At 31.6% G+C, this 19,550-nt stretch overlaps 1 protein-coding gene and 1 long non-coding RNA gene across 2 annotated transcripts in view; one reads left to right on the forward strand and one right to left on the reverse strand.

Moving 5' to 3' along the window:
• Positions 1-1,459: 1,459 nt before the first annotated feature.
• The window catches only part of LOC143074999 (notchless protein homolog 1-like), a 45,497-nt gene continuing 27,406 nt past the window's right edge, over positions 1,460-19,550 (reverse strand). The window contains exons 10-13 of the mRNA XM_076250224.1: positions 13,294-13,496; positions 12,436-12,595; positions 7,799-7,869; positions 1,460-1,546 (exon numbers count right to left, since the gene is read on the reverse strand). Coding sequence (XP_076106339.1) covers positions 1,534-1,546; positions 7,799-7,869; positions 12,436-12,595; positions 13,294-13,496 — 447 coding nt within the window. The 3' untranslated portion in view covers positions 1,460-1,533. The remainder of the gene's footprint in view (positions 1,547-7,798; positions 7,870-12,435; positions 12,596-13,293; positions 13,497-19,550) is intronic.
• LOC143075001 (uncharacterized) lies at positions 4,335-6,799 on the forward strand. The gene is made up of 2 exons (XR_012978207.1): positions 4,335-4,455; positions 6,038-6,799. It is a non-coding gene; the product is annotated as an uncharacterized LOC143075001 (long non-coding RNA).

Below are 19,550 nucleotides of genomic sequence, written 5' to 3' on the forward strand. Positions count from 1 at the left end.
AGTGCACAGATTATTCAATTTCTGATGAATGTTATCTGAAAATTATATTGTTAGTCATTCACCTTTTCATTAAAAAAAATGCCATGTAAAAGTCAATGGAGTCTGGATATAAAGTCAATGATGTCCTGCTGGTCTAAACAATCTGTATTGTATAGATGTGAACTTAGAAATATCGACATTATCATCTAATTCAAAAACATATTCTGAGAGATGAAGATAAAGAATAAAAATTCAGCTGAATGTATTTATTATACATGAATATTGAACTTTAGGCACTGTGGTTAGTAATAAAACACAGTTCTGTTCTATACTATTCTAAACAATTTTGTATTTCTGATAATTTTTAATGTTTAGTTTTTTTTCAGATTTTTAGGTCTATTTGTATCTTTAACAATGACTCTCTCCAGCATTGATGACTACAATTCATAACATACAATCTGTTTTTGGTTGATAATGTTCTGTTTACAATCTCTTTTTGTCTTCTTTAGTTTTTTTTTACCTTAACACAAAAAGGGTAAACAAAACATCATTAATACTTTTCAAAATAATAGGCAAAATCTCAATAGATTGGTAAAAATTGTCATTAAACAGCAATAATGCCAATTAGGAGTCACCTGCTGATAAAAAGTTTACAACTTCAGAAGAGTAGATCTAGATACTTATACACATGACCTATAGGGATAAATTAGGCTTAAGGGAGTTCGCTTCTCAGTTTCAAAGTGATTGACTTTTCAAAACACAAGTTTATATTGATAGGGGATCAATAAAGGAATCCAAAGAGCAAAAAAAATATATAGGTCACCGTGCTTGTTTTCGAGATATTAGCCATTGAAATTTTGGCGGGAAAATATTCTCTTGACTTTTCATAGCTTTATCATTGACAAGTTGAAGTTCTCAAAAACTGTTAAAAAGTAATTAAAATTTTATAAGACTTTTACAGATGGCTTATCATTATACATGTAAAAGATTTACAAAAAGAAAAATGGGGGTTACCGGGCAAATTTTTTCAAGGCATTCAAATGGATAAAACCAAAGAATTCCGAAAATCTGACAAAAAAAATCAAAAACAGGACAAGCCAGCTTCCTTAAACTTGTGATGAAAATATTTGTTGAACAGACAAGCTGGCAAACACACTTACAAGGTTATTGCAATATAGACCCCTTTTAGAAAGGCTCAAATATGTAAAATTCACAATAATGTAGAAAAAATTATCTTCATCAGCAATATATATATGAAGTGCTGAATATCATTTTGATAAAGATATAAGGACAATTTATTGAGCAAATAATATATAAGAAATAAATTATTTTTATCCTGGAAAGAATAAATCAGCCTGTTCAGATTATACAAAGTCCACCATTCACAATGTGATAATGAATGACAGTTTCTAACTGTACCATTAGGTAGTTACCTTTCTTGTTTATCCCCCCTCTACACAGGAGGTCATATAACAAATGCTTTTAAACTTTTTAATAAAATATTTTATTTGTAAAGATTGCACCATGAGTCTCTGTTTTTCTTTATCTTTATCTTTATCTTCTCCATCTGGAAAAAAAATAAAGAATATTTAAGATCAAGATACAGTAAATGGGCTGAAAAAATCATATGGTAATCAAATTTATATCTGCTCTAGAGCCAGAAACTATTCAGGTTTGAATGGCTTCAGCTAGGTTAGACAATGACCACTGTGACACATATTCATTCAGCTATTGATAATTTAGTCAGATTCATAAGCTACACTATTTCTTGTCTTTTGTATCAAACTAACAATACCTTCATACCTTTATAATCAAAACTAACATATACCAAGTAGGCTGTTTCTGGACCTAATACAAATGAAAGTCTTCAAGTTAGTATCTAAGGACCAAATCAAAATCTCAATTAATGTCCAACTTGGAAAAAGATATATCTGAACCTATGTTCATAAGCATATATATGTAAAAGAATCTTCACTAGAAATGTTAAAACCTTAATCAAAACATTAAGATGACATTATCAACATTACAGAAGACATCTGTATCTCTTATATATAATATAAACAAACTATTAAAAATGAATAATGACCACTTTATTACATAGAGGTATAACAAGGGGGACACACATTGTCATGGATTCTAGGACTTCTTTATAAGGAGACGCACATTGTAGTGGATTAAATGACTTCCTTAAAAGGTGGTCTTGTTTCTTGACAGACTTCATGGCTTATAAGACTTTGTTGAAAATAGGTTTGACATGGGGACTGACATTGTCATGGATAAAAGAACTTCATTAAATTGTTTTTGATTACTAGTATAGGAATTCATTACAGAGGTTTTTCATGGGGACACAAATCGTCTTGGATTATAAGAATTCATTACAGAGATCTAGAATTGAGACAGAAGTTGTCATGGGTCACAGAACTTTGTTACAAATAGTTATGACATGGAGACAGAAATTGTCATGGATTATAGGAATTCATTATAAAGAGGTCTAATATCTGGACACAAACTGTCATGGATTATCAGACTCCATTACAGAAAGATCTGCCATGGGGAAAGGGATTATAAAATTCCATTACAATGAGATCTACCATGGGGAAACAAATTGTAATAATTTATGACAAGAAGGTTTCATATTGGGATAAAAATAAATACACAAATTGTTACAAGTGAAAATATACATGTAAAACTCATCACTGGCATTTAGCTGCTGACAAATATAAATCATTTTGTTAAAAAGTTCTTTGGGAAAGTGTGATGAAAATATTTTGGTTGCAGTTGACTTTTTTTTCCTGGTATATGAAGAAATAAAACAAATTCAGAAATCAGTATTTTCTCCCTAATTGTTGAAGACCACTTGGTGTCCCTCAGTTCTGTTTTTTGCTCTTTTGTTGGGTTGTTGTCCCTATGACACATTCACCATTTCTATTCTTAATTTCGTATAATTCCCCTCCCCATTTTTTACTGTCAAACCAAATATTTTTATCAAACAGGGACTATTTTCTTTAATGTTATCATGATGATTCAAATTTCTGACCTTATTTGCAATTCCTCTGAACTGACGTAACCAAAATTTATATTAGGAAAATTAATCTTGTTCCCGAAAAATTATGTATTGAATATTTGATCATTTGGTTTGATCAATATAACCAGCCATGCATGGTTAGACAGAGAAGATATCTTGTACATCATAAGGCAGTATAGAGCCATCAAGAATTTAATGGAACCTTTGTATTTCTACATGAAACATTTGTTTATCTCTGATCAATGTACCGTGCCTGGACAATTATCGTCACATAAACAGATTTACGGAACAAAGTTGTCACTTTGTCTGATGACCAAAAGAGAACTCTCAAATAAAGAGACCAAAAAGGCATAAAAATGATCAAAACAGTCATCACTTCTCATAATTTAACATCAATTTACGTCTTAAGTATAAACATTTGTAAAGAAAATCGTAAAAGTCATATGTCTTAATCAACTTTCATCAACTAAATTTAGTTACAAAAAGTAAATATATCCTACAGATCAAAGAGATACAATACAACTAACAGAACTAATCAAGACACCATTAAATACAGATCTTTATAGTTAAGTGGTATGATTAATTCTCCAGGCTTTCATCTATTACTTAAACTAAAGTCATAAAACTAATTTGAAATAAGCAAATAAAGGGAAATAATTCAAAACAAATTTGAGAAATCTGCTATACAGATTGTTTTACTGGACAAGTATCAAATGGTTCATTTATTTTCATTGAAATATCTAGAGTTTTACTGTTAAATTTACATTCTTTACTTTAAATTTGTTAGGTTTTTAACATTACTTTTTATCAGGTTCAAAGTATCTAACTAAAACTTATTATGATAATAGTTCTGATCCCTAAACACTATTTTGTTTCACATTATTACACAAGTTATATATAAAACTGTAACAGGAACCAAATAAAAAGTCACTGCTACTGGCATTACCTTTTGGGACTTCTTTAACACCTTTAGTTGCAACAACACAATACTACTTGTAGTAATAGTACAAGTTTACATCAATATATTAGGCCAATTATTTTTCCTTGTTTTCAAAATTCCAATAGGGAACATACCTTTTATAATTGTATAAATAAACCAATTGTTCAAGACGTTTCGGCCATTGGCCTTCTTCAGTTGTTTATTATTCCTCTAAACTACATGGCTGACATTTCTTTTTTCAATCATTGAAAAGATGTTATAGATAATTATCATTTTAATTATTTTTATCAACAACATATAACCAAAATCAATATCAAAACTTCCAGAAATTAAAAATATGATATTATTATCAATAACATGTTTTTGTATGTTTTTTTTTTCTTCTTTTCAGCAACCAGGAAATGTGAACATCTGCATCAAGTTTACATTACATTTTAATGATGTTATTTTCATTATACAACAAGGTTGTTTTTGGTACTGAACAATTGTTTACATTTAAAGACATAATAAGGTAAGACAAATAGAAATAATTATAATAATTATATATATGTTTGTTTCAGTTAAGGTGGTACCTGAATTAAAATTAATTTGGCTTGTATAATTTTCATAAAATTTTGACAAAATATTACTTTGACCATTTGACACACATGTTTGACAAAAATGTAAAAATTTCAAAAAACTTGAAACACAAAATAATGTGAAATTTTCTTTGGATATATAGCAGTTTGACAAACACTAATTTCGATCATTGAGAGGCGCAACATTTGATTTTTCCCGATAAGTCTTTTTTAAATTTGCATTTTTCAAAAAATTGTACAGAATTTATCTTTGTTTCAACTAAAAGAAATACTTGGCATTAGTACAGTTTTATCCTGTCCAGAACTATAGAAAATTTTACATATTATCTCATTGCATATAAGAAAATAACTATCACTGGAAGTTAACCAGTCAAATTTTCTTCCTTTATTTAACCTGTGTACAATCTTTAGTAACCATGTAATTTTATGGTGGTACCCAACACTACAGGGAGATAACTGTGTAATATCAGCTAAACCTTTTAATTATGTTGTGTTGTTAAGGGAATATCAAACTTCTCAATGTTCAAAATTAGTGTTTGTCAAACTACTATATAACCAGTGTAATTTTTCTAATAAAATGGTTGGTTCAAATTTTTGGAAATTTTTATATTTAACAAAAATGGTCAAAGTAAATACTTTGTCAAAAGTTCTTAAAAATTAAATGAGCCAAATTAATTTTAGTGAAGGTGTTGGGTACCACCTTAAGTTTCCAAAATATTCTATAGAAACCCCAAATAAAAAAATAATGGTGCTTTGAAATACCCAAGATAGATGTTTTTGACCCAGAAATGTTTTACTGCAACATAATGTAGGATTAATTACCTACAACTGTCAAATTCAATATATATTTTTTTCAACCTATTTTCATATGCAACTGACGTACTATGATTTGGTAGTATTACATCTAGTGTACCTGCTTAATCGAATAGTAATAAGAAATTGTTCAAATAAGAGAACATTCTTCTTCATTTAAGTGTGAAATTAGCCTAAAAACTATTGTTTTTTTTTTACAATTTGCAGAATACAATGAAGAACCTATGTAGTACTAAGTTAATATTTTTAAATATTTCATAATGATTATAATTCATTGAAAGACAGCATATTTCATAATATGGCAAAATCCACAGGGTCTCTTCCTATATAAAGGTATACACAGAATTGTTGCTGGATTGGGTCCCCTTTTCTAAATGTCAAATATATATCAATGGGTTGAAATTTCACTACGGTCAAATGAATCTGTAATTTTCATCTTTTGGCTAAATAACTGTATATACAATGTTTTATCATTTTAAATTGAGCTGTCAAATGTTTGAAAAATACATGTAAACCATGATAACTATGAGACCTTACACCTAAACATTGGCAAACCAGACAAACGCATCGATGCACAGACCACAAAACATAAAGCCCAAATACTTTTGTAGACAATAAATAAAAATCCCATTCAATTTTTTGGCATTAATTTTTAAATTTCCTCCGGTTGAATTACTTTATTTATTATTTACCATTTTCCAGATAACTATGATGTCTAGTGTAAGAATCATGCTGATAATTTCAGCCGTAGCCATCACTAGTGTCCTGGCCAAAAACATGTTGAAAGAAGAATCTGATATCCATGGTAAAGAATTAAATATTGATGCAAGTCGGGTTCGACGAAGTTACTATGGAAACTGCCACGACGTGGACACATGGTTCACTTATGACGGAAAGGGTCATACTGTTTATCTGGATCGTCAAAGTCCAAACTGTGGTTTATCTGCTATTAGATCATTTCAATTAGTAAGAAACAGTGGTCACAATCGTGTTAGATATGACCTGAGCTGTTGCAATCTTCCAAAATCATACAGATGTCGAACCTCTACTTTTAACACACCATATAATAAAGACGGCAAAGGGCTTAATATTTACTTAGATCGCCACCATGTGTCCTGTCCATCGAACGGATTCCTAAAACATTTCCATCTGAACCGGAATCACCATGGTGACCTCTACAGATATACTTTCTCATGCTGCAGTCCTCATTATTACCAAATATCTCAAATGACATGCTACGAAACTACAACCCCTGCAAACGCTGATGGTAAAGGAAACATGGTATATCTTGATAGACACAGACCTAGCTGCCATATCGGATACTTCATCAACGGCTTTCAACTTGTTCGTCCAACATCAACAACCATACAGTATAAGTACAGATGCTGTGCATTTTATCAGTAATTAAAAAGGACAAATATTGCTTTTAAGCATATTTCAAAAATAAAAGAAAATATATAATTTTATTGTTCATTGCATTAAAGGACTCTGCCAATTCCCCTTTTGAGCTTGTCTGATAATCTCTTTCATACAGACAAAAAGAATCATTGTGGTACTTTCAATTGATGTTTGGTAGACCGTAGTTTGTCAAATCAATGGACATTGGTTTTATTGTTTTACTTAGGCCAAATAAAAATATATGTGTGGTTCCAGTAACCCGACCGTCCCTAGTTTAAACCCCCCGATCCTAGAACTTTTTTTTCATTTCTGAAAAATAAATTTCATACGATCTAATTTTGAGAATAATATAAAATTCGTAGATTTCTGTCATTTGAATCTCCATAAGAAGTATCTGTTTTTGGTCAAATGCAAGAATTCATAACAATTTGTTGTCAAAATGCAACAAAATTAATGAAAAACGTAAATGACTGTCTTTATTTTGCAACCAAACACTTTAAAATTGCCGACTTCCGGTATTGACGTGTGTAATACTAGAAACAATTTCGGTAAACACACAATTTTTTTCCGGATTTTGACAATCCTAAATAAAATTTAGAAAAAAATAAATAAAATTTGCCGACCTACCGACCCTATTTTTCAAAAGTATGTAACTGGAACCACACATATATTTTTATTTGGCCTTATTGTGATCTTCAACAACAGACAAGTTTTAAATTACTCTGAATCAGATATATCTTGATAAGAGTGGTCTTTGTTGGAAACCTTGATAAAAATAACACTTTACAGCCAATTCCATTGAGTGTGTAGGCAAAGGTAATATCTTTGGTTAGCTTGCTTGCGCACTGAACCCTGAAGTCATTATTAGGTCAGGTAAACTACCCTTCTTTAAGAGTAGATTAGTCCAACAGATAACCATTCTATCTGTCTGTAGGACTAGGCTACTTCTAAAGGAGGGTAGTATACCTTACCTAATAATGACTTCAGGGTTCAGCTAGCAAGCAAGCTAACCAAAGATGTTACCTTTGCCTACATACTCAATAGAATCGGCTGTCATAAACTTACATTTTAAGAACTTTATCTTTACCCCCACTTGCCACTCTTTGTCCATCTGGACTCCAGTCAACTGCATAGACCTTTCAAAATAGATAAATAGAGTAGAAATATCAAATCATTGATATGGAGTTAGTTCTTACTCTGTGGAGTACACATAGACCTCTTTCAAATTAACATAGTTATTAAATGGTTCTGACATTTTTTCTTGCTGTTTTGTTAATTATAGAAAACAATATTTTTTCAATATTTTTAAACTAGAGGCTCTCAAGAGCCTGTGTCGCTCACCTTGGTCTATGTGCATATTAAACAATGGACACAGATAAATTCATAACAAAATTGTGTTTTGATGATGGTGATGTGTTTATAGATCTTACTTTACCGAAAATTCTTGTTGCTACAATTATCTCTATCTATAATGAACTTGGCCCAGTAATTACAGTGGAAAATATTTTTTAAAAATCTACAAAAATTTATGAAAAATGTAAAAAATTTACTATAAAGGGCAATAACTCCTAAAGGGGTCAACTGACCATATCGGTCGTGTTGACTTATTTGTAAATCTTACTTTGCTGAACATTATTGCTGTTCACTGTTTATCTCTATCTATAATATTATTCAAGATAATAACCAAAAACAGCAAAATTTCCTTAAAATTACCAATTCAGGGGTAGCAACCCTACAACGGGTTGTTCGATTCATCTGAAATTTTCAAGGCAGATAGATCTTGACCTGATAAACAATTTAACTCCATGTCAGATTTGCTCTTAATGCTTTGGTTTTTGAGTTATAAGCCAAAAACTGCATTTTACCCCTATTATCTATTTTTAGCCATGGCGGCCATCTTGGTTGGTTGACCGGGTCACTGGACACAATTTTTAAACTAGATACCCCAATGATGATTGTGGCCAAGTTTGGTTTAATTTGGCCCAGTAGTTTCAGAGGAGAAGATTTTTGTAAAGGATTACTCAGATTTACAACTAGAGGCTCTCAAGAGCCTGTGTCGCTCACCTTGGTCTATGTGCATATTAAACAATGGACACAGATAGTTTCATAACATAATTGTGTTTTGGTGATGGTGATGTGTTTGTAGATCTTACTTTACTGAACATTCTTGTTGCTACAATTATCTCTATCTATAATGAACTTGGCCCAGTAATTACAGTGGAAAATATTTTCTAAAAATTTACAAAAATTTAGGAAAAATGCTAAAAATTAACTATAAAGGGCAATAACTCCTTAAGGGGTCAATTGACTATTTTGGTCATGAAAAGTTATTTGTAGATCTTGTTTTGCTGAACATTATTGCTGTTTACAGTTTATCTCTATCTATAATAATATTCAAGATAATAACAAACTAGAGGCTCTAAAGAGCCTGTGTCGCTCACCTTGGTCTATGTGAATATTAAACAAAGGAAGCAGATGGATTCATGACAAAATTGTGTTTTGGTGATGGTGATGTGTTTGTACATCTTACTTTACTGAACATTCTTGCTACTTACAATTATCTCTATATATAATAAACTTGGCCCAGTAGTTTCAGTGGAAAATGTTAGTTAAAATTTACAAATTTTATGAAAATTGTTAAAAATTGACTATAAAGGACAATAACTCCTTAGGGGTCAATTGACCATTTCCGTCATGTTGACTTATTTGTAAATCTTATTATTGATGTTTACAGTTTATCTCTATCTATAATAATATTCAAGATAATAACCAAAAACAGCAAAATTTCCTTAAAATTACCAATTCAGGGGCAGCAACCCAACAACAGGTTGTCAGATTCATCTGAAAATTTCAGGGCAGATAGATCTTCACCTGATTAACAATTTTACCCTCGTGTCAGATGTGCTCTAAAGGCTGCGGTTTCAGAGTTATAAGCCAAAATCTACATTTCACCCCTTTGTTCTATTTTTAGCCATGGCGGCCATCTTGGTTAGTTGGCCAGGTCACGGGACACAATTTTTAAACTACATACCCCAATGATGATTGTGGCCAAGTTTGGTTTAATTTGGCCCAGTAGTTTCAGAGGAGAAGATTTTTGTAAAAGATAACTAAGATTTACGAAAAATGGCTAAAAATTGACTATAAAGGGCAATAACTCCTAAAGAAATCAACAGACCATTTTGGTCTTGTTGACTTATTTGTAGATCTTACTTTGCTGAACATTTTTGCTGTTTACAGTTTATATCTATCTATAATAATATTCAAGATAATAACCAAAAACAGCAAAATGTCCTTAAAATTACCAATTCAGGGGCAGCAACCTATCAACGGGTTGTCCAATTCATCTCAAAATTTCAGGGCAGATAGATCTTGACCTGATTAACAATTTTACCCGATGTCAGATTTGCTCTAAATGCTTTGGTTTTTGAGTGATAAGCCAAAAACTGCATTTTACCCCTATGTTCTATTTTTAGCCATGGCGGCCATCTTGGTTGGTTGGCCAGGTCACCGGACACAATTTTTAACTATATACCCCAATGATGATTGTGGTCAAGTTTGGTTTAATTTGGCCCTGTAGTTTCAGAGGAGAAGATTTTTGTAAAAGATGACAAAGATTTACGAAAAATGGTTAAAAATTGACTATAAAGGGCAATAACTCCTAAAGGGGTCAACAGACCATTTTGGTCATGTTGACTTATTTGTAGATCTTACTTTACTGAACATTTTTGCTGTTTACAGTTTATCTCTATCTATGATAATATTCAAGATAATAACCAAAAACAGCAAAATTTCCTTAAAATTACCAATTCAGGGGCAGCAACCTATCAACGGGTTGTCCGATTCATCTGAAAATTTCAGGGCAAATAGATCTTGACCTGATTAACAATTTTACCCCGTGTCAGATTTGCTCTAAATGCTTTGGTTTTTTGAGTTATAAGCCAAAAACTGCATTTTACCCCTATGTTCTATTTTTAGCCATGGCGGCCATCTTGGTTGGTTGGCCGGGTCACCGGACACAATTTTTAAACTAGATACCCTAATAATGATTGTGGCCAAGTTTGGTAAAAATTGGCCGAGTAGTTTCAGAGGAGAAGATTTTTGTAAAAGCTAACGACGGACGACGACGACGACGGACGACGGACGCCAAGTGATGAGAAAAGCTCACTTGGCCCTTCGGACCAGGTGAGCTAAAAACGGCAAAACTTCCTTAAAATTACCAACTCAGGGCAGTAACCTAACAACGGGTTGTCTAATCCATGTGAAAATATCACGGCAAATAGATCTTGACCTGATAGACAATTTAACCCTGTCAGATTTTCTCTAAATGCTTCGGCTTTTGAGTTATAAGCCAAAAACTGCATTTTACCCCTATGTTCTATTTTTAGCCGTGGCAGCCATTTTGGTTGGATGGCCGGGTCACCGGACACATTTTTTTCAATTAGATACCCCAAAGATGATTGTGGCCAAGTTTGGATTAATTTGGCCCAGTAGTTTCAGAGGAGAAGATTTTTGTAAAAGATTTCTAAGATTTACGAAAAACGGTTAAACATTGACTATAAAGGTCAATAACTCCTAAAGGGGTCAACTGACCATTTTGGTCATGTTGACTTATTTGTAAATCTAACTTTGCTGAACATTATTGCTGTTTACAGTTTATCTCTATCTATAATAATATTCAAGATAATAACCAAAAACAGCAAAAAATCCCTAAAATTACCAACGGGTTGTCGGATTCATCTGAAAATTTGAGGGCAGAAAGATCTTGACCTGATAAACAATTTTACCCCATGTCAGATTTGCTCTAAATGCTTTGGTTTTTGAGTTATAAGCCAAAACCTGCATTTTACCCCCATGTTCTATTTTTAGCCATGGCGGCCATCTTGGTTGGTTGGCCGGGTCACGCCACACATTTTTTAAACTAAAAACCCAATGATGATTGTGGCCAAGTTTGGTTTAATTTGGCCCAGTAGTTTCAGAGGAGAAGATTTTTGTAAAAGTTCACGACTACGGACGACGGACGCCGGACGCCAAGTGATGGGAAAAGCTCACTTGGCCCTTCGGGCGAGCTAAAAAAAGATTGGTGTCATTTTTCCTCTCTGTCAAATTCAATTCAGAAGTAACAAGTATCACTTGTTTACAGCATTGGCAATCATACCACATCTTCTTTTATATAAGAAAACAAGAAATTTAGTACTTGCTTTTGTAAAAAATTAACTCCTGTTTAAAGACTTAAAATTGCAAATTTCATACAAATAGGTTGCTGTTTGTAATATCAGCTTTTGTCATTAATCAAGCTGTTAGTTTTCTTGTTTGAATTAATATTTATCATTTTGTCATCTGGGGTCTTTAATAGCTGACATATGGACTTTGTCAATGTTGAAGGTAGGATATAAGAAGACTTATATTTGATAACATTCACATCATTTGGACTACAATGGATAGTTGTTTCATTGGAAACCCTTTTCGTTACTGTCGATTCAGCATTATTTGTTGGATACCAATTTTCGTAGATTTCATTGATTCAGGGGAACCACAAAATTAAATGTTCAACAAATAACAAATTTTCCAGAGGCTTGTATGCAGAATTTCAACAAAACCCTGCAATTAAATTTCCACAAACCTGTAAGTTTTCCTTTATCCACAAAAATTGGTACCCACAAAAATAAATGAATCCACATTATTTTAATTAGTACAACACGTACCTCATCAGCATGGCCTGGTAAATCTAATAATATTTTCTTCTTCGTTACATCAAAGACTTTTAATGTGGAATCAGAACTACCGCTACAAATTAGTCGACTGTCCGCTGACCATGCCACCTGATACACTCGGTTCACATGACCTCTCAGTGTAGTTATAAACCTAAAATATAACATGTGTATAATGCATTAAGTGATCTAATACTACTTCTACATAAAGATTGATTGTCTACAACAATTTTGGACAATCTCTTTTGAGATATTAGGAAAGTTGGATGTCAATGGCAGATTATCATAAAATACAGAGTTTTGGTATGAATGCCAATGAGACAACTGTCAACCAGAGTTCAAATGACAAAGATAAAAGCTATTTAAAGTCACTATACTTTCTTTAACATCAGTGAAACCTAACAGATATAAACATATCAAGGAAACCTTTACCAGCTTAAATGAAATGTCTTCAAAGAACTACAATTTACAAACATTAAATATTTGATGAATGCTTTGAGATATTACATTCAATTAAGGAATGACTGTAATATTTTTTCTGTCTATGAAGAAATAACATCAAAAATGTGGTGCACACTGAATAACCGCGTAGTGAGTTATTTCAAAGTGTGCACAGCATTTTTATGTTATTTCGAATATATAGAAAAAATATTACAGTCATTTCTTATAATTCAATTCTAAATTCCATTGGAGACTGGAGTAAACCATGAAAATGTTGGTGACGTCGCTGTCACATAACAAAATTATGTCTATGAATTGATAAACAAAACAACGTCAGCCAATCAGAAAACACTTTACATCCAAAATTTCATTAAATCCAAATAAAATCTATTCTGGTCTTGATCCACTTACTGTCCAGTTTTGCCATCCCATAATTTAACAGATTTATCAAAGGAAGCACTAGCTATTAATCTGGTATCTGGTGAAAACTTAACATCATTAATTAACTGCTGGTGTCCTGTCATACGACAGATTGGTTTCTTTTCTTCTTCTGGGTTCCATAAATACAAAGTAAAATCATCTGAACCGGAAACCAGTCTTTCTGGTTGTGATCCCTGAATAAAGAAATGAAATATATGAATAAGAAGAAAGATAACTCAAAATCAACTAAGAGAATTCAATTCTTTTTGTAGAACTATTTGTAATAATTATTGTGAATCCTATCATAGTTTTCCACAGATTCACCTGCAAGTTACCTGTCCATTTAAACTTTTGTAAGTCCTATTGTCCCATCTAACAAATACAACAGCTATTGTTCTCTGTTTAGTTTATTCAATGGGACCTTTAAATATCTTGCAAGAGAAATCTATCACTCACTGATTAATTTACCTGAACAAAAAATTGAACTGTCAATGATGGAAATACATGTACAAATAAGTAATTATGAAACTGCATGTGATGTTGTATTTATTCAATCAATAACACATTTTCAATTTGTTTAATATAAACACTGATTTAACAAGAATGTGTCCACAGTACACGGATGCCCCACTCGCACTATCATTTTCTATGTTTAGTGGACCGTGAAATTGGAATAAATTCTCTAATTTGGCATTAAAATTAGAATGATCTTATCAAAGGGAACATGTATACTAATTTTCAAGTTGATTGGACTTCTACTTTATCAAAAACTACCTTGACCAAAAACTTTAACCTGAAATTTGCACTATCATTTTCTATGTTCAGTGAACCGTAAAATTGGGGTCAAAACTATAATTTGGCATTTAAATTAGAAATATCATATCATAGGGCACATGTATACTAAGTTTCAAGTTGATTGGACTTCAACTTCATCAAAAACTACCTTGACCAAAAACTTTAACCTGAAGCGGGACAGACGGACGAACGAACGGACGAACGAACGGACGAACGAACGAACAGAAAGACGGACGGACGAACGGACGCACAGACCAGAAAACATAATGCCCCTCTACTATTGTAGGTGGGGCATAAAAATTAAAAGTTGATTTCTGATCAAATTTCAACATTTTACCTATTAAAATTTGCTTATTTTTAGTCTGTTCATAAGTAAAAACTTGAAATGATAATGTTTAAATAAAGGTTCTCATAAATGTATTCTTTATAACTGAAAAACCAAAAAAAAACATGCAAATTCTTTAAAACATAAATGCATGCAGTAGTTAAAAAAAATCAGAAATAAACTTTTTATAATTAAATCAGTGCTTATATTGAACAGATTGAAAATATATTATTGATATTGAATAAAAACTGTATCACATGCAGTTTATGTGAGTTGATACATGTATTTCAGTGAACAAAGAAGATATTTTTTTGGTCAGGCAAATTAATCAATGAGTGATAGATTTCTCTTGGAAGAAATTTAAAGTTCCAATCAAATAAACTATACAGAGAACAATACCTGTTGTATTTGTTCAATGGGACAATAGAACTTACAAAAGTTTAAATGGACAGGTAACTTGCAGGTGAATCTATGGAAAACTATGATAGGGTTCGCAATAATCATATTTCTTTTACTGGGAGTTAAAGGAGTAGGTCCAGTAAGACCCCTTTTTGGCCCCAAAATATAACAGTTTTACAAAATTGTTTAAATGTAAACTTTTAGTTATTTATTGGAAAGAAGAGTGCTTCTGCTATATAAATATGGGCTGTTTTTGACAATATAATGCACATGTATCGGGTACTAGCATTATTAAGTCATGCTAAATTACTGAAATCTTCACAATTTTAGCATTTTAGTTAAATTTTAGACGGTTTCCGTCTTAAATGAAAGTGGCCGCATTTGTATTAATTCTTAATATTGAAATATAAGTTGTATTTAATGATAATACATAACATATATAAAGGTCGAGGATGAACACGAATGTGGCCACTTTCATTTTTGACAAAAACCTTCTGAAAAGTGACATTTTTTGGCATATTTGATAGGTTTTTCATATTTAGGCTAGAATTGGAGTGTTTTTATTGAGTAAATCATTTAAAATCTTTCACATGAACTAATTGTGTCAACTGAAATAGACACTTAAGTGTTTAAAAAGTGTCCAAAATCTTTCGTCAGATGAACCTGAAATTTGAGGCCAAAATTGGCCATTACTAGACCTACTCCTTTAGTCCTTATAAGCCTTGCTGCTCTCAGGCACAAGAAATATATATATATACACATTTAAGTACAAAACAGATTCATATGCTGATTATTATGAGGTCATTATCATCATACACAGTATCAACTTTTAAAAACATCAGGCTAAAGATGGAAAGAGACTTAAGGTGGAATGGGAGTCTAAAATAAAAATGATAGAATTTGTTCATACTTTGCCAAAACGTAGTATCTATTGATACATGTTGAAAAATATATTAAAAATGATAGGTCACCGCATATTTTCTCAAGCTACAGGACGGGACAAAATGACACATTTTGTATGAACTATACAGGAAAAAAACACCATTTTGTGATTAGAAACTAAACAAAATGATAGAATTGTTAAATACTTCAGGAAAAGATAGCTTTCAAACACTGCTTTGAGAATATCAAAAGAAAAGAAAGGGTCACCGTACGTTTTTTTCGGCTAAAATACAAAATAGGAAAATTCAATGTAGGGCCACAATTAAAAATATTTTGGTTTGCCCAAACCCTACCCAAAGGTTGAGACAGTGGGTAGGTAGGTAGGCATTTTCTTTTTTTTTTGAAAACGAGAAATTGAAGTATCGGGTGTTTATTAGTCTTCATGCCTATCTGATTAAAAAAAAACTTCTCCAAATCAGGACAATAAAAGAATTTGAGTAGGCAGCTTTTTTCTGGGTAGGTAGCGTTTGGGCAAACAAACCTATTATTTTTTATGGCCTAGAATCCTTCAGAAAAAAACCCTGTTTTAGAGTAACCTTCCCTTAAAATGCTTATTTAATTTTTTTTTTAAAACAAACAAAAATAATTAACATTTGCAAAAATATTAATATTTATAAGTTATATTCTTATAAATTGGTTCTTTATAATAAATGAAAATTCACATTAAATATCTGCACTCCTGCATCAAATTTTGCTTACTTGATGGAAAATCTGGACCTTTGGTTCTCTGTTTTTTACAATCCAAGATGGAGGAAGACACCCATACCACCTTAAGGTGGCACGGTAGTATTTGCATTCCAGAATTTAGGTTGCTCTTTTGTGTACCCTACTTAGGTAAATGTATCTAAACAGTGTGACTGGACAAAAAATACAGTATCAACTGAACATACTTTCCCAAACTGAGGGATGAATCAGGTGTAGAAAAATATGAAATAATTTTACATACAGATGAAAATGAATTTTTGAGAATTTTTTTAAATTTTGTATTCACTGCACCATAAAATACCTAAAAGTACTAGTGGCCTTAGGATTTTAAAAATAGCAAAAAAAGTAAACGGTCATGATACATATTCAAATTCATTTCTGAATAGTAAAATGAAAGTACTTCAGTTAACTGTGAATGTAGATTTTTTTTGCAGTGTTAGAAAGTGGTGAAAATTCTAAAAAGGCTATCATTATCCCTTATGGGCCAGGAAATACTACCGTGCCACCTTAAGGGGGATATATATTTTTACACTAAATCAATAAAGGAACTTTTTTTACCTATGCAATTTGTAAGTTTATCAATAAAAAGTTGATTAAGGGCAACTATGATAAAAACAAGCCTTAAATTCCACCCCTGAGAGTAAAAATTGCTGATTCAGCAAATTTTGGCTGATGTGTAGGTAATAATGTAAAAATTTACCTAGAAAGTAGAACTTCATTATTTTTATGTAACTTACAAAACATTTTTAATTATAAATGCTTGCTTTAACTTTTCGCAGTGTCTGACACATGTGCAACCACTGAAATTTGAGACGCGACATTCTTCGGTTGCATGTACATCCTATTGTTTTCACCGAAATAAATAAATTGCATAATTTCTTATTATTTTCAACACAAGTACAGCTATACTAGTTTTCTTGAGGTTTAATTTGTAGTTCTAATGTAAAATGACACCAGAAGTAGCTTTTGGGGAACCAGTAAGTGGTTAAGGGTTCTTACTTAGTCATTTATCTCTCATATTGGTCTGAAAAAGAGATAGAAATAGGGGTTTCTGTACATTAACTAGACATTATTTTTGACAAAGAATGTATTTATGATGCTATATCAGCAAGATTAAATGGTTTATTCATTTTCCATGCAAATACCATTAGTTGTTAATATTTTCTGACAGTGAAAAGCACAATAAAGGCAAATTGATTATGTAAGGGGACATAATTTAACTTAATGCATACATGAGAAATAGACAAACAGTTAACTTAGAGATGTATTCTAGTACATGTATTGTCAAACAGATTTTGGAATAATAGTTAACTGCAATCTAAAGACTCTTGTTGTATTGCCCTCATAATCTGGAAATGTTTAAAGTAATATAAGGCATGCTGTAAAATGTGGAATGGACTTTAATATCAGTTTTCATGATTTAGTGCTTAAACTGTTTCTTTTAGTCAGATTAACTATAAACATAGTTGGCTATCCAATAATTCCTCATCAATCACCATGTTTGACTTCTGTGTTGATTTGAAACATAATATATTTGGGTTTTGTTCACTCCTTAAGTAAAAATGGTAAAATGAAAAAAAAGTGAAAATCTGCCAGATGGGGTAGGGATGTAATGTTTCATTTTTTTTTTGGTAAGAAATGAGTGCAGACTAGTATTCTTTATTGTAATATGTTCCAAAGTAAGAAGTCTAAGAATCATAGGTGTCATGACTGGTTTCAAGTTTGTTATGTCTTGGTTAAGGTGACACGGTAGTATTTGCATTCCAGAATTTAGGTTGCTCTTTTGTGTACCCTACTTAGGTAAATGTATCTAAACAGTGTGACTGGACAAAAAATACAGTATCAACTGAACATACTTTCCCAAACTGAGGGATGAATCAGGTGTAGAAAAATATGAAATAATTTTACATACAGATGAAAATGAATTTTTGAGAATTTTTTTAAATTTTGTATTCACTGCACCATAAAATACCTAAAAGTACTAGTGGCCTTAGGATTTTAAAAATAGCAAAAAAAGTAAACGGTCATGATACATATTCAAATTCATTTCTGAATAGTAAAATGAAAGTACTTCAGTTAACTGTGAATGTAGATTTTTTTTGCAGTGTTAGAAAGTGGTGAAAATTCTAAAAAGGCTATCATTATCCCTTATGGGCCAGGAAATACTACCGTGCCACCTTAAGGGGGATATATATTTTTACACTAAATCAATAAAGGAACTTTTTTTACCTATGCAATTTGTAAGTTTATCAATAAAAAGTTGATTAAGGGCAACTATGATAAAAACAAGCCTTAAATTCCACCCCTGAGAGTAAAAATTGCTGATTCAGCAAATTTTGGCTGATGTGTAGGTAATAATGTAAAAATTTACCTAGAAAGTAGAACTTCATTATTTTTATGTAACTTACAAAACATTTTTAATTATAAATGCTTGCTTTAACTTTTCGCAGTGTCTGACACATGTGCAACCACTGAAATTTGAGACGCGACATTCTTCGGTTGCATGTACATCCTATTGTTTTCACCGAAATAAATAAATTGCATAATTTCTTATTATTTTCAACACAAGTACAGCTATACTAGTTTTCTTGAGGTTTAATTTGTAGTTCTAATGTAAAATGACACCAGAAGTAGCTTTTGGGGAACCAGTAAGTGGTTAAGGGTTCTTACTTAGTCATTTATCTCTCATATTGGTCTGAAAAAGAGATAGAAATAGGGGTTTCTGTACATTAACTAGACATTATTTTTGACAAAGAATGTATTTATGATGCTATATCAGCAAGATTAAATGGTTTATTCATTTTCCATGCAAATACCATTAGTTGTTAATATTTTCTGACAGTGAAAAGCACAATAAAGGCAAATTGATTATGTAAGGGGACATAATTTAACTTAATGCATACATGAGAAATAGACAAACAGTTAACTTAGAGATGTATTCTAGTACATGTATTGTCAAACAGATTTTGGAATAATAGTTAACTGCAATCTAAAGACTCTTGTTGTATTGCCCTCATAATCTGGAAATGTTTAAAGTAATATAAGGCATGCTGTAAAATGTGGAATGGACTTTAATATCAGT

Source organism: Mytilus galloprovincialis, chromosome 5 (assembly GCF_965363235.1).
Source record: "Mytilus galloprovincialis chromosome 5, xbMytGall1.hap1.1, whole genome shotgun sequence".
In the NCBI taxonomy this organism is placed as follows: Eukaryota; Metazoa; Mollusca; class Bivalvia; order Mytilida; family Mytilidae; genus Mytilus; species Mytilus galloprovincialis.